The sequence below is a fragment of the Engystomops pustulosus genome, chromosome 5 (genome assembly GCF_040894005.1).
Source record: "Engystomops pustulosus chromosome 5, aEngPut4.maternal, whole genome shotgun sequence".
In the NCBI taxonomy this organism is placed as follows: Eukaryota; Metazoa; Chordata; class Amphibia; order Anura; family Leptodactylidae; genus Engystomops; species Engystomops pustulosus.
The window spans coordinates 38,077,424-38,092,678 of record NC_092415.1 but is presented as its reverse complement, the minus strand read 5'-3'; the positions used below and the strand labels follow the sequence as shown (position 1 = coordinate 38,092,678).

The 15,255-nt window shown below is 41.9% G+C and overlaps 1 protein-coding gene across 4 annotated transcripts in view; it reads left to right on the top strand.

Moving 5' to 3' along the window:
• The first annotated feature begins 40 nt into the window (after positions 1-40).
• LOC140132652 (uncharacterized) overlaps positions 41-15,255 on the top strand; it is a 255,989-nt gene continuing 240,774 nt past the window's right edge. The window contains exons 1-2 of one of the 4 annotated variants that reach the window (XM_072151667.1): positions 41-223; positions 7,831-8,005. In XM_072151667.1, coding sequence (XP_072007768.1) covers positions 7,847-8,005 — 159 coding nt within the window. In that variant the 5' untranslated portion in view covers positions 41-223; positions 7,831-7,846. Of the gene's footprint in view, positions 224-5,851; positions 5,921-7,825; positions 8,006-15,255 lie in introns of those variants that run through there. The other 3 variants (XM_072151668.1, XM_072151664.1, XM_072151665.1) reach the window with 3 other exon arrangements.

The window sequence follows — 15,255 nt, the reverse complement described above, 5'->3', positions numbered from 1 at the left end:
CCTCTCTGCAAACAAACCGCTCACTAGCAACTGTATAGAACGCCAACCGTCCGCATTCCAGATATGACCAATCACCGCGCTCCTGTCACTGAAAGCAGGAGCTGTAAAGAATCTTACCTGCACTGTGATTGGTCCGTGCTTTGGTCCTGTGTGTGGGCGGGCTGTGCGGTGTGGAGCGGGTGTTCTGTGCTCATTGAGCGGCTGCACGGGGATCACCTGCAAGGTAACTGCACGGGACACGGGTGTAGGATGTTCTTCTACTCTCTGTCATGTCTCCGGGTGTACGATGTCTGTGAATGGGAAAAGTTCTACAACTTTTCCCCATGTAGCAGTATAATAGTGTCCGGAACATGTATATACAATACACTGCTGTGTGCAGGGAGCCAGCGGTGTGTCATATGCTCGTTCCCGGGCGGCTGCTTTCCTCAGCACCGGTGCTGTTCCTATGTATCAGGAGAAACCTGTGTTCTGTGCTGTGTACTGCTCTCTACAATGTAATGAATGGAAGCTGAAAGGTTTTCATCATTATTATATCTAAATATTGGATAATCTTGTGGCACAGTATGGCCGTGTTCTCGCATTGCACCCAGAAACATAATCCAAGCACTGCAGGGGTAAGGGCTGCTACCATGGTTGCTTTTGGACTTAAACATTTGGGAACAAGGAACACGTGTTTTGGTGGTAAATAACGCAAAAGCCGTAGTCCTTCCTGAATGCATACGTTACGTCTGCGTCCACATGTGGCGTTTCAATTACGCTTTGAAACAGTATTAAAAGTCTCCACCCCAGATCACACTTCGAGTCAACATTGTGTTTCCTGAGCAATTTGTAAGGGAAATGCAATGTTAACTTAATTCGCAATCAGGGGTGGAGCCTTTTAATTGCATTTCAGAAGGCAATGAAAACATTACATGTGAACGTGGCCTTAGGGTGGTGACACACGTGGCGTTTTTGGGCCGTTTTTAGTAGGGCATTTTCAGATCGGAAAAAAACGCATGTGTTAAAAAACTAAAAACGGCCTAAAAACGCCAAATGTGTCACCACCCTGAGGTCTAAACGCATCTGCATTCAGTGGTAGCTCCTCCCCTCTGTGCTTGGATTGCAACATGTGAATGTGTCCTTACGGGGCAGATCTGTCTAATCTAATGTACTCCCGGAATTGGGAAAGCACTGGATCCCAGAATTATTAGATTCCTAATTGGAACTTATAAAAAGCCACCAAAGTCTCCACAAATACTAAAGTGTGATTATACTATAAGCCTTTTATTGTCATAATTAAATGGGTCGTCCACTTTCAGTAAATAATTGATATTGTTTGATTAAGGAAAAGTAAGGCAATTTTCCAATATACTTTCTGTATTAACTCCTTAGTTTTCTAGATCTCTGCTTGCTGTCATTCTATAGAAAGCTTCTATGTTTACTTCCAGTGAATAGATTTCTGTCCTTGGTCATGTGATGTAACACAGGTACAGGAGCCGTTATTATCACACAGCTCTGATTCCTCTCCGTGATTATAACAGCTCATGCATCTGCGTGTTCATCACATGACCACGGACAGATTTCTATCTACTAGAAGTAACTAAGAAGCTTTCTACAGGATGACAGCAAGCAGAGATCTAGAAAAATGTATGGAAGTGATACAGAAAGTATTTTGGAAAATTGTATAACTTACAGAAACCATAGCAATTATTTGCTGAAAGTGGACAACCCTTTAAAGATTGTAAGACACGTTTTGGGCTGGAAAGCTACGGTACGGTACGGGCGGGCAACGGCAGTGTGAATATAGCCTAAGAATGTCACACCTGGCGTTTTTAGTTTTCAGTTAGTAAAAAAAAGCATGCGTTAAAAAATGCCTTAGTTTTTAAAAAATGCATGCATTTTTGTCCCAAAAATGCCCTAAAAATGCCATGTGTGACAGCACACTTAGGGAGCGAGTCGCCAGTGTTTTGCACTAAATTAACGCAAAATACCGGCGGCTCGTTCCCGATCGCAGGCGTTACCATAGAAACGCCAATGTGACCGGGCCGCGGCCCGCCCCAGTGGGTGCAGCTTGGTCTGCGTTTGCAAAGGCAGTCAAAACGGCACGTGTGCCACCACCCTTAGGCTATATTCACACGAATGTATGGGGGACGTATATATGGCCGACGTATATACGGCCGATATACGTCCCCCATACACTCCTATGGGCGCACGGCACCCTACAGGAGCGGTACGGTGCAGCACACGTGCGGCACCGTACCGTTCCGTACCCGGGAAAAAGATAGGACCTGTCCTATTTTTTCCTGTAATACGGGGCCGTGCGCCATAGGTTGCTGCCGGGCACTGCCGTTGCCCGGTACGGTACGGGCGGGCAACGGCAGTGTGAATATAGCCTAAGGGTGAAGACACACATGGCATTTTTGGGCCGTTTTTGGGCCGTTTTTACTAAGTGCGTTTTCAGATCGTTAAAAACGCATGCGTTAAAAAACGCATCCGTTTTTTAAAAACGCATGAGTTTTTTGAAAACGCATGCGTTTTTGTCCGTTTTTCCGCAATGAAAAACGGAGAAAAACGCATGCGTTTTCAAAAAATGCATGCGTTTTTAAAAAACGGATGCGTTTTTTAACGCATGCGTTTTTAACGATCTGAAAACGCAATTAGTAAAAACGGCCCAAAAACGGCCCAAAAACGCCATGTGTGTCTTCACCCTTAGGGTGATGCATGATGCAAACGCAGACCAAGCCGCACCCATCAGGGCGGCCCGATCGCATCGACGTTTCTATGGAAACGCCTGTGATCGGGAACAAGCCACTGGTGTTTTGCGTTAAATAACGGCTTTGTTTGCGCTTGCAAATGCAGACAAAATGGCACGTGTGCCACCAGCCTTAGGGTGATGCCACACATGGTGTTTTGAACCTGTTGTTGGTCCTTTTTTTAAGCAATCCGTTAAAAAAGGCATATGTTAAAAAAAGCATGTGTTTTTTGAAAACGTATCCGTTTTTGACAGGTTTTACCAATTATCTTAATTAAAACTGGTCAAAACATTTTTAACGCATGCGTTTTTGGACACACTGCTTAAAAACGGACCAAAAACGGGTTCAAAACGCCATGTGTGGCATCACCCTTAGAGCTCATGATGTATCTGCCAGCTGTGCTACTTGCAGACAGACAAAACTACACAAAGCCTGATCTCACCAGGTTTTTGGAAAGTGCGCATGTGCAGGAACACCTCATGTCGGACCACTCCCGTTGTTTCCCCCTTTTACGTCCCCTCATCACATGGCGTGAAGGCAGCATAGTTCACAAGAATAATCTGGCGTAGAAGCACTGATAAATGTTCCCCTGTGTGTGAATACGGCTATACATGGAATTAGTCCGCCATTTTATTACAATGTTGACTGATATTAGTCGGTATTTCCGCCTCCTCTACATCATTTAATAGGTATCACCAATCAGGGCCATTAGTTTCCACACCCCATATACTAATTTTTATTAAACATCCAAGATCAGGGCAGACATACTGGAAACGCCTATCTGACAAAAGCGACCCTTGTTTTGGGGCACTAATTGAATGAGCATTGTGCCCTGTCTACCAAGCAGTGCCGCATACGTTGTATAGTGGCTGTGCTGGGTATTGCAGCTCATTCATGTGGATGGTGCTTACCTGCCAACACACCATGTGACTGATGTGACGTCATGGAGGTGTGAGGCGGAGGTGACCCTCATCGTAGTTTGTTTTAAAATCTTATTTTGAAATAAAAAAGGGCAAAGATTTGCTGGAAATCAGAGTGGACTATTAGAAAATATTTCCAACCTGTTTTTTGCTGTAAAACAAGCCAACAAGAAGGGGGTGTAAAGTCTCCACATTTTAAGAATATCTGGTCTAAGGTAAAAAAAAAAGCATGGATAAACCTGTTACCTTCTTATATTTGTTACCTGTGGCCTCGTTTCCTCTAAAATCAACTCTTACAATTATGCTAATCAGAGGTGTGGGAGGTCCTGTTCCCTTAGTACTTCTGCCTGATGTAATCTCACCGTAGCAGAGAAAGTATCAGCACACAGCTTTATCAAGCTGTCTAAAAGTAAGAATATTCTTAGTTGCCCATGGCAACCAATTACAGTTCAGCTTTTATTTTACCACTGCTCAGGAATATTTTAAAGGGGACCCGTGATTGGTTGCTATGGGCAACTAAGAATATTCTTTTAGACAGCTTGATAAATCTGCCCCAGTGTGTGGGGGGGAAGGGCTTTTTCACAGTGTAACAGCCTTAGAAGCTACAGCATGGAGAGGCTCTGGCATAATTTTAAAAGTTGATTTTAGAAGGAAGGAGACCATGGATAACAAATATAAGAAGATACCACAGTCACAGTGCCTGGGTCTATGTGTAATCACCCCTGGTTTCTTATGTTTGATTTTGATCGATTTCCTTTAAGTTCAAACTTGAGTTGTGCATCTTCCGATCTTACAGTTACAGAAGGTAACTTTCCATACGTTATGTCTATGGGCATTAGATTACCTTCTGTAAACTTAATATTAAAGGGATTGTCCTAGAGTTTAAAAAAATGAGTAGCCAGGCTGGGATGGGCTTTTTTAAAAAAAAATAAACGTGTACTTGCCACCTCTGTCGCTCCTGAGTGAAAAATGGAAAGGAAAAACAAAAAAGGGCCTGGTCCTTAACCGGTTAAACAAAATTTCATAATTTTTATTATTTTGTGATATTTTTGTGGAGGCGGCGGTCCATTTTATCAGGACTCCAATTCCCCAGCTTTGTTTATAAGTATCTTAAGGGATTTGCTCATCATAGAAAGTTCTCAAATTATAACTCCCCAGTCATGATTACATGCTTTTCACGAGCATGTTCTGTGCGTGCATATTGCGTGTATATGGCCAAAATTGCATTGCACTGTAACTATCACACTTTTTTGTAGCATTTTTTTCATGCACAGACTCGATTTTTTTTTTAACACATGTTAAAATCTCAGCATGCTCACACTCAGTAAGTCAGAGCGTGAGAAACGCACCATGCAACTCTATGGAGACACAACAAATACGCATTGCACTCTCAGACATATGCAAGTGCAGCGCGTTTTTTCACTGATCAATTGATAGACCACAGTCCTGAGTGTTTTTCACTGAGACACTGAACAAACTCTGACTGAAAATGGATTTAACTCTGATGAAAAATGTCAGTTTTTCACTGACCAAACCCTGATCGCACTCTGATCAAAATCTGACGTGATCAGAGTCTTTGCACACTTCTGCTTGTTGACAGAAAGTGCCTGTGTCTGAGCTGGTCTTCTAATGCCGAGGGAGGGGCAGAGAGCACAGTGTGCAGAAAAGAGAAGCTATTTATGAGAATAATACAAGCATAGTCAGATCCAGGGGCAACCAATTTGTAAGCACCAGGACCCATAGAGACATCTGTGAAATGCTGTATATTTGTTATTAACAGTGAATTAGAGAATTTGTTAGCCAGAGATATCCAAGATATTCCAGAATCTTGTCTTTGTGGGAATACCCCTTTAAGTACAGTATAGCGCCAGGAGCTTTGTTTTCTCCCATACTACTACTGGGAGCGTTGCTCTTGAGAATCATGTCTGCTCTTATGAGACACGCTTGTCATCCGCAGAGCAGTGTTATGGAATGAGAAGCAGCGGGTTTTTATCTTTAGTGCATTGCTTTTTAGATAATATTTGGTAATCTATTTGCTTTAAATAATGCATCAGTTAGTAACCTCAGAGCGCTCCTTTACAATAGCACAAATTTCCTGTGTCTTATTATTGCAGATAAAACCCTGTTATTTTGTTCCTTTCAGCCTGTAAATTAGGCATTCCTCTTCTTCTTCTTCTTCAGGCGGCACAATTATGTTTTACAGATAAACACGGTGACATTTGTCATTTAGTGCAGGCGAAAGGGGGTCCTGGTAATGAGCGGTTACAGGTGGTATTTTTTTTATATTTTATTACTTATTTTATAGATTTGTAGCAACACTTGTTTTTAAAGAGAATTTTGATGTGATGAATGTGAGTTGGGGTTGTGGGGCTGGGGTTACCCATTTGTATATCAATGAATTGTTACATAGGGAAAGGAAGGATTAATACCGTTTATATCCACTGTCTATTCAAAGCAAATGCCAACCCAGAATAATAGAAAAGAAGTTCTCAGGTTATTGCCACAGCTGTTTAAATTACAGATTAGGGCCGGAGTCATGCCGGAGGAATCAGATCTACTTCTGATGGTAGATTCCTCATGGTAGTTTTCCTTCAACCCCTGTAAAACATTTAAAGGGTTAACAAACTTCATAAAAGTTAGGGGATTTCTGCAATGGGTTAACTTGAGGTATCTAGGCCTTTTAACATGACTTAAAAGCTGAGCAGGTCCCATAGAAGCATGATTTTGTGTTTTTTATGAACATGTGAAAAGTCGCTCCCATAATTCTAAGCCTCAACAAAATCCTACAAAAATGACAGGATGCAAAAAAACAAACAAACATATAAACATAAAGCCAACATTTGGTAAAATGTTGTTACCAAGTTATTTTGGCGTCGGAAAAGTTGAAAACTTTAAATTTCGAAAAATGATTTTCCCCAAATATCTTTTTTTTTCATAAACACAAAAATATCACCAAAAAGTTTCAACTAGCATGAAGTACAATCTCAAAATCATCCGGAGATGTTAAAGCGTTCCAAAGTTATAACCACTAATAGTGACACAGGGCGGATTTTAAAAAATGGGGCGTGTCAGGAAGGTGAAGAGTGGCTTCATTGGGATGGGGTTAATGACTGTGAATCATGTGTTATGGGGCACATTTACTTACCCGGTCCCTGCAGGATCCTCGATCTGGACTGTCCGACGTGGATGAAGTACGACGCGATTCATGAAGATTGTGCGCCCGATAACCTGCATATGTCGCTTCCCTGATCAGGTCCACCGGAGTTCACCTTCTTCTTCCTGGTGTATGTAAGTGCTTGGCTTACAGCACAATTTTTAAGTTAAATCCTGCGGTTTGTCCGAATCCGTCGGATTGTCCGTTGACCTGCCCCCCGATTTGTGTTGCATGAAAGACGCCAAAATCCGATCGGGTGCGCCAAAAACCCCTTTTAAATCCCTGTCCCAGCGGCGCAAAATGGAAATCGTCAGGATGTCTGACGAAAGTGCGGTCCGCGGGACCCTTAGTAAATATCCCCCTATTTATGGGACAATATTGACTGTTTAGGTCAAAGATACATGGAATGGACAGGTTATGGACGGCTTTGCAGGTCGTGGTTAAAATTTTAAACTGTATTCATTGTGCCAGTTTGGAGACTGGTAGAAAGAAGGGGCAGAGGAGAAGCGAGGAGAGAGATGTATTAGGAGGGTGGCAGAGGTTTGGGTGCATTGGAGGGGTGTAGTAGTCCCAAATGGAAAGTGATGAGGGCATGGATAGACCTTTTCTGTCTGACATTGTACAGTACAAGTCTGTATCTTGCCTGGATGGTTTGGGGTTTTTTTTACTATGAGCTTGCAACAATGAAGTAGAAAAAGAAAAAAACATATCGGGAGAACGACAGCGAGTTGTGCCGACAGGAGGAGCGGAATGGTTCTAGTTTGTAATTAATCTGTAACAGAAGCTATGACCGCACATTACTGTTACACAGACACCCCTAGCATACAGTAGAACAGTGTTTGTCCATGCCCCGGGTTAGTTTGGATGTTAGTTTCCATTAGCTGTCGCTGTATTCAGATCTTCTGTCAGACACATGGCTTTGTTAGAGTCACAATACCACAAACTCATTATGATGCTTTTTAGAAACATCTGTTCGTAACGTCTTTCACTTCAATATGTCTGACTTCAATCTGTTCCAGTTTAGCAGCAGTGGCATTAAGATGAATGGCCTACACTTGGAAGTTGGGATCCTGAAATCTGAATTACATAAGAAGACCAGAGAGATGCAAGAGCTGGAAGCTCAAGTCCAACAGCAGAAAGAGAATCTAGACCGGGCGAGTGACAAACTGAAGGACACCAAGAGGGCGGCTGCCAGCAAGGTAACCACGACGGGTACACAACGCGGTACTTTACACTCCGTCCCCCCCAGACACAAACAGGCCAGAACACATTCTGCCGCTCCGCAAGTTAAATTGGGGTTCCAAAAAACGGTACAGCCTGTGCCCTTCTAGACCACCCTGAATATTTTCCGGTCCAAGGTTTAATATAATCTTCATTGATATGTACTTCACTGGCTGTCATGAAAAGTAAACTTTATTGTAAGTAAATGGAACCAGTTTACGTTACTTCAATAAAAGAAACCCCTTTTTTTGGGTTTATTTCCCATGCGAGGTGAATGGCCTTTGTCACTGCATTTGTCAAGTCATAAACCTTGGTAGCCTGCATATATTGGATAATTTGTAGAGCTACACGCAGATTTGTTGTACATTTCAAAAAGTGAATTTCAGTGTAATTTTGCAGCAATATTTATGACTAATCTGCATATATCGAGGGAATAGGGAAATTGGTTTATGGATTATTAACATGAACATTTAATGCAAAGGAAATTTACCATCAAGCATGACAAACCTGTGACACTTGCTAATCCATGACTGGGGAAATCTTCTTATATTTGTTATCCATGGCCTCCATCTTTCTAAAATCAACTTAAAATGATTCAAAGGGTTCTAGGGGATTGTTACCAGAACCCTACTGACTGAATTTACACTGTGCAGGAGCACTTCCCCCTCCCACTGTGAGATTACAGCAGGCAGAGGGAGGGGGAAGTGCTGGAAGAGCAGGGGATAAGACAGTGTAACAGCTTCTAGGCTACAACACAGAGGGGCTCTTGTATGGCCTCCCAGTCCCTTTTCCAGATCATTATTTTAAAAGTTGATGTTAGAAGGATAGAGGCCATGGATAACAAATATAAGAAGATTGCCACAGTCACTGTGCCTGGATCTATGAGAAAGTGTCCCTGGGTTATCATTCTGCATTTTGAAGGTAGATTTCCTTTAAAAGGAACCTGTCATCAAGAACAGGCACAATAAACATTACTCACTCCCCACCCTTGCCATTGTTGAAGGTGCCCCAACTTAAATCTGCCTACTCCCACCAGAAAAATCCTTCCCCAAACTTTTTCTGCCAAGACCTGCAGTTTCCCTCACAGTGCTCATTGCTAAATTCACCAAGTAGTGATAGGGACAGCATTCTTGTAAGGACAGGGAAAGGGCTTTGTATCTGCTCAGGCCGAGATTTGACACTGAGCTGTAAATCAAAAGAGTGGGCCGTGTTCACTGGAAGCCTGTAGAAGTATGACTCTTCTACCCAGAAGTTGACTCATGTCTACTCATTTGCATATCAGAAAAATGGCTGTTATTAAAGAGGACCTGTCACCCAAATTTTCGGCACTAGTAGCTTCTTACTAAAGTAAGCAGCTCCAAGTGCTTGAACAAACGCCTCAGTTGTAGTGATAGTGTTACCGGAAACCTCCGGTACCGCTATCTAACACTAAGGCGGGGTAAAGTGTAATTGTCGGACAGCTCGCAAAGCTGTCCGACGTATTCATGAGCGGGCGGGGTTGGGGTGTGGCTATGGGCGGCAACTGCGAGGCAGTTACTGCCGGCCTATGTAGCGAGCTTGGCGGTCAGGGGTAGAGGCAGCGCCTGGTACCGCCCCCTCATGAATACATCGGACCGCTTTGCGAGCGGTCTGATGATTACATTGTACCCCGCCACAGTGTTAGATAGCGTTAACAGAGGTTTCCGGTAACGCTATCACTCTAACACTGCGGCGTTTGTTCAAGCACTAGGCGCTGCTTACTTTAGGCCCGTTCCACACTTGCGAGTGTGATGCGATGAACTCGCATCACACTCGCAACACATGCTGCTGGGAACGCACGGCCCGAATGCTGCACACCGGGAGTGAACTTAAAAAAAAACTGATGATGTTGGTTAGAAAACACAATACCTGTCTCCCCAATTATGGAAACAGATGGACCTGTCATCAGACCCATAGCCTTCTATTGCCTTCCGTGATCCGCATGCGTGAACAAATTGGGACAGGTTCCATAATATTTTTTCATGGACAACGGATCAGTGGAAGAAAACGGGCTCAGTAAAGCTTCCGTGAAATTCAATGAATCATGGATTTGAAAAACTTTGTGATCATTAGTAGATTTTCTATATTCTGATTAATTGATAGGATTGGTCCCTACTTTGTCGGCATGAAAAGAAAGAGTTTTTTTCCTGTACGCGGGCACGTTCACCTGGTCACGACTTGTCTAACCACCTCACCCATCTTACTTGTTGACTGTTCCAAGAAGTGCGGAGAGCAATGACGAAGAAGAGTACACAGTGTACTGCTTAAGTGCATTGCTTCTTGATTTCTTCTGCGCTCACAGGACATTTTTAGATGTGAAGAATATTTTTCTTTCAAAGTCATATAACCAATTTTCACTGCAGTGTTATTTCTTGGAATTAGGGAAGTTTAGTTCAATTTGCAAGACTACAGTGCCTCTAAGTAATTTGGAGATGTGATACAAAACCTCTGTTCCATGTGATCTTTCCATGACCCCCCCCCCACCCCCCCCTTACCAAGAACTTTTTACACTCCGCCACAGCCAAGGGGAGGTGGGGGGGGGGGGGGCTGACGGGTTTCACCAATTTACAACAAATTAGATCTGCTCTTTGCTATGTCTTTTGAGTAGATAGTTACCATAATTGCACTTCAATTCGTTTCCAGAAAGAAAAAAAACAGATGTTGCCTTTATAAAATCATTTTCATTTGTCGGACTGTAATTTAAGAAAAAAAAAAGTGAATAAAAAACTTGATGTCCTTATTTTTTTTTTTTTTTTTGCTGATTTCTGCTTCTGTTCCGATGGTGAATAAAATTGACGTAGACACATGTCTTAACCACAATTGCTGGAGCAGATATGTATATATATATATATCTAGATGAGCTTTTTTATTAAATGGGATCTCGTGGCAATGATGTCAAATAAAAATATCGACATTTACCTTCTGGTCTTGTGTGAAGGTGTGGCAGTGCCTTGGAGGGACCGTGGATGAGTATTCATGTGACTGGATGGATATGTGAAGGACAAGTCTTCTAGGCTTTCATCATGTGGTCATGTGCCTTCTGTTGGCTGTTATGTAGAAAAACGAGAACTCTCTATCAAACTTTTCTTTATCTTGGGCCTCATGCACACAAACGTTGGTTGTGAGTTAGTCTTTATTAAACAAAATACAAAGTGAGTACAGGTAGTCCCCAGGTAACGTTCAGGACAGGCTCTAAAGGTTTGTTCTTAAGTTGAATTTGTATGTAAGTAGGAACATACTCACATTTGTATATAAGTGTAACGCCAGCCAAATAATTTTTTGGTTTCTATTATAATTAGATTTCAAAAATTTGGGGTTGAAATGGGAACAATAAAGGTTCTTCGCAGACACTTACATTTGATTATTGCACCCTGGGACTAAAGTTTAGTAAATTTCAAACATCCAGAGCTTCACCAGGGCGCAGAGAGGTCCGTCTGTAACTAGGGGTCTTCTGTAAGCCGGAAGTCCCAAAGTCTGTAAAAAATATGGAATGAAGGTGGCTGGTGCAAAACTCATGTTGGGGTTTTAGCACAGTCTGTATATGTGTTTGAATTGTCGGTATAACATCTGATTTATTCCACAAAAATAGGCAAGTGCTGTTATATTTGCTATATTTTATCCATGGCAGGGAAAGGGTTATTTTTTTGCCCATTTTCTGAGTGTTTGGAGTCAAAAACTTTTTTTAGGATCTGTCTGTGTTTGTTTGAGCCAGGTGCTATCAGCTTCCTATGCACCTTCATTTCGTATTTTATACTTTTATTTATTTTCTTTAGTAAAGATGTAGATGATTTATATTACTTACTGGTTTATGTCTGTCTGCTGGAATACTTGATAAAGTTGCAAGGCTTGTGTTTGCCTTTTAAAAGACTATCATTTTATGAAATAATGTTAAAGCCCCAAAGATGTGCCCTTGATTTATGGCATTACGCTACCGTCTTAAAGAAAACCTAGCTCCAGACTTTTACCCTTCTCATCACTAATACCTGCTTGTTAATGGTCAACTACGCCTTCCTTCCTTGTGACTGACAGCTCAGTGTCTCTTTAAATCTGTACCTGAGCAGACAGAGGGTCCTCTCCCAGAATGCTCTTCCTTTCGCTTGCATGGTACATTTAGCAGTGAGCACTACAAGGGGGACTTTAGATCTCCCGATTTCACACACTACGTTGTGGGCGAGACCAAGCGGTTGTGGGTGGAGACACATGGTGGCAGGCGTGGCTAGCTAAGACAAAGGCAGAAAAAGTTTGCGGAAAGATTTTGCTCTCGGGAGGGGGCACATTTAAGCTGGGACACCTGCGCTGCACTTTTCAATATTTTCAATAAAGGCACACCCAGTGGGGCGGGGGAAATTTATTGTGCCTATTGTCATGTTCTTTAAAGGGAACCTGTCAAATCTATCTACATACAGTGCCTACAAGTAGTATTCAACCCCCTGCAGATTTAGCAGGTTTGATAAGAAGCAAATAAGTTAGAGCCTTCAAACAAGAGCAGGATTTATTAACAGATGCATAAATCTTACAAACCAAAAAGTTATGTTGCTTAGTTATATTTTAATAAATTTTAAACTTAAAAGTGTGGGTCAATTATTATTCAAACCCTAGGTTTAATATTTTGTGGAATATCCCTTGTTTGCAATTACAGCTAATAATCTAATAAGCTTATAAGACCTGATCAGGCCGGCATAGGTCTCTGGAGTTATCTTGGCCCACTCCTCCATGCAGATCTTCTCCAAGTTATCTAGGTTCTTCGGGTGTCTCATGTGGACTTTAATCTTGAGCTCCTTCCACAAGTTTTCAATTGGGTTAAGGTCAGGAGACTGACTAGGCCACTGCAACACCTTGATTTTTTCCCTCTTGAACCAGGCCTTGGTTTTCTTGGCTGTGTGCTTTGGGTTGTTGTCTTGTTGGAAGATGAAATGACGACGCATCTTAAGATCCTTGATGGAGGAGCGGAGGTTCTTGGCCAAAATCTCCAAGTAGGCCGTGCTATCCATCTTCCCATGGATGCGGACCAGTATGCCAGGCCCCTTGGCTGAGAAGCAGCCCCACAGCATGATGCTGCCCCCACCATGCTTGACTGTAGGGATGGTATTCTTGGGGTTGTATGCAGTGCCATCCAGTCTCCAAACATCACGTGTGTGGTTGGCACCAAAGATCTCGATCTTGGTCTCATCAGACCAGAGAACCTTGAACCAGTCTGTCTCAGAGTCCTCCAAGTGATCATGAGCAAACTGTAAACGAACCTTGACATGACGCTATGAAAGTAAAGGTACCTTACGTGCTCGTCTGGAACGGAGACCATTGCGGTGGAGTACGTTACTTATGGTATTGACTGAAACCAATGTCCCCACTGCCATGAGATCTTCCCGGAGCTCCTTCCTTGTTGTCCTTGGGTTAGCCTTGACTCTTCAGACAAGCCTGGCCTCGGCACGGGAGGAAACTTTCAAAGGCTGTCCAGGCCGTGGAAGGCTAACAGTAGTTCCATAAGCCTTCCACTTCCGGATGATGCTCCCAGCAGTGGAGACAGGTAGGCTCAACTCCTTGGAAAGGGTTTTGTACCCCTTGCCAGCCTTGTGACCCTCCACGATCTTGTCTCTAATGGCCTTGGAATGCTCCTTTGTCTTTCCCATGTTGACCATGTATGAGTGCTGTTCACAAGTTTGGGGAGGGTCTTAAATAGTCAGAAAAGGCTGGAAAAACAGATAATTAATCCAAACATGTGAAGCTCATTGTTTTTTTGTGCCTGAACTACTTCTTAATACTTTAGGGGAACCAAACAAAATTCTGGGGGTTTGAGGGGTTGAATAACAATAGACCCACACTTTTATGTTTAAAATGTATTAAAATTTAACTGAGCAACATAACTTTTTGGTTTGTAAGATTTATGCATCTGTTAATAAATCCTGCTCTTGTTTGAAGTTTGAAGGCTCTAACTTATTTGCTTCTTATCAAACCTGCTAAATCTGCAGGGGGTTGAAAACTACTTGTAGGCACTGTATAAACATTCTAATTTGAGGTCTTGTATATAAGTTAAAATACCTAGTGTAAATCCTAATATTTAAAAATCCTATTTATAAAAAATAAATTGGTCACACCCACGGGAGATATGTGCAAGTGAAATCCAAGAAAAAAATTGGAATGTTCTAAAAAAAAATCGACCAAAATTCCTATTTTTTTTTTTCTTTAATTTCTGGCATACTTGTGTCTTCTGTGAGTATGATCTTTATTGATATTTATTAAAAGTTGTGCATTATGTTTTAAATAATTTCTGTTATTTAATTTTGCTGAAATGCCACAGCCCTTATTGCCTGCCTAAAACCGACATTTTTGTTTTCTATTTCTTAAGTGAAAAAAAAAATCTTTGTTTATTTTGGTAATTTCCTGTTCAAGGCTTGTGTTGAAGGTTTTAAGTAAGGAAGACAGATCACAATATTTTTAGTCCGACTTATTCGGAGCAGATCCAAGTAACCAGCAAGGCAGGCATGATTTTAAAATATTTATTTTTTTATATTGGGGGAATATTAATCTTTTTGGAGACCCCGTAATCTGTAACTACACCGCTTTTCTTTATTCATTATCGTTTGCACTTATGTCTTGTAAAATTTGTGACTTTTGTAGTTTATGCTTTAAATCCTTTTTCTGGATGATAAAGACCCATTGGGAAAATGCCGTTCAGTCTTAGAGGACAAGAGAGAGCTGGAATATGAGGGTTTGCGGCTTGTGGTTGTAAGCAATACAAGTAATTGTCTTGTGGTTTACAAGTCTGACATTACCTTCCTATACAGTGCATGGGATAGTAAGACATCTGCTTAGCCGGGACTCGAGGACTCTACTACCCCAAGGACAGAGACATATCGAGGTTTGTCTAGGAGATTAACACAAACACATCCATCTTTATTTCATGGCGTACGGTCCCTTTACTTAATCACTTTTTAATCATGTTAACTTGCAGATGCATTAATGTTGCTACTTATTGATCTTTTGTGCTCTTCTTTAGTGTAGCTAGATTGGTCAGGGAGCAGGTAACAATCTATACAGAAAGCCAACTATCCCTTGTAGAAAGTTATTATGGGTGAAAAAGGACATATGTCCATCAAGTTCAGTCAAGGACGGAAAAGGATGGGATGGGAAAGGGATGTATATTATCCCAGATCTATATTATAACATAACCATTAATGTTATTTTGCAGTAAGAAGGCATCTAGACCCTTCTT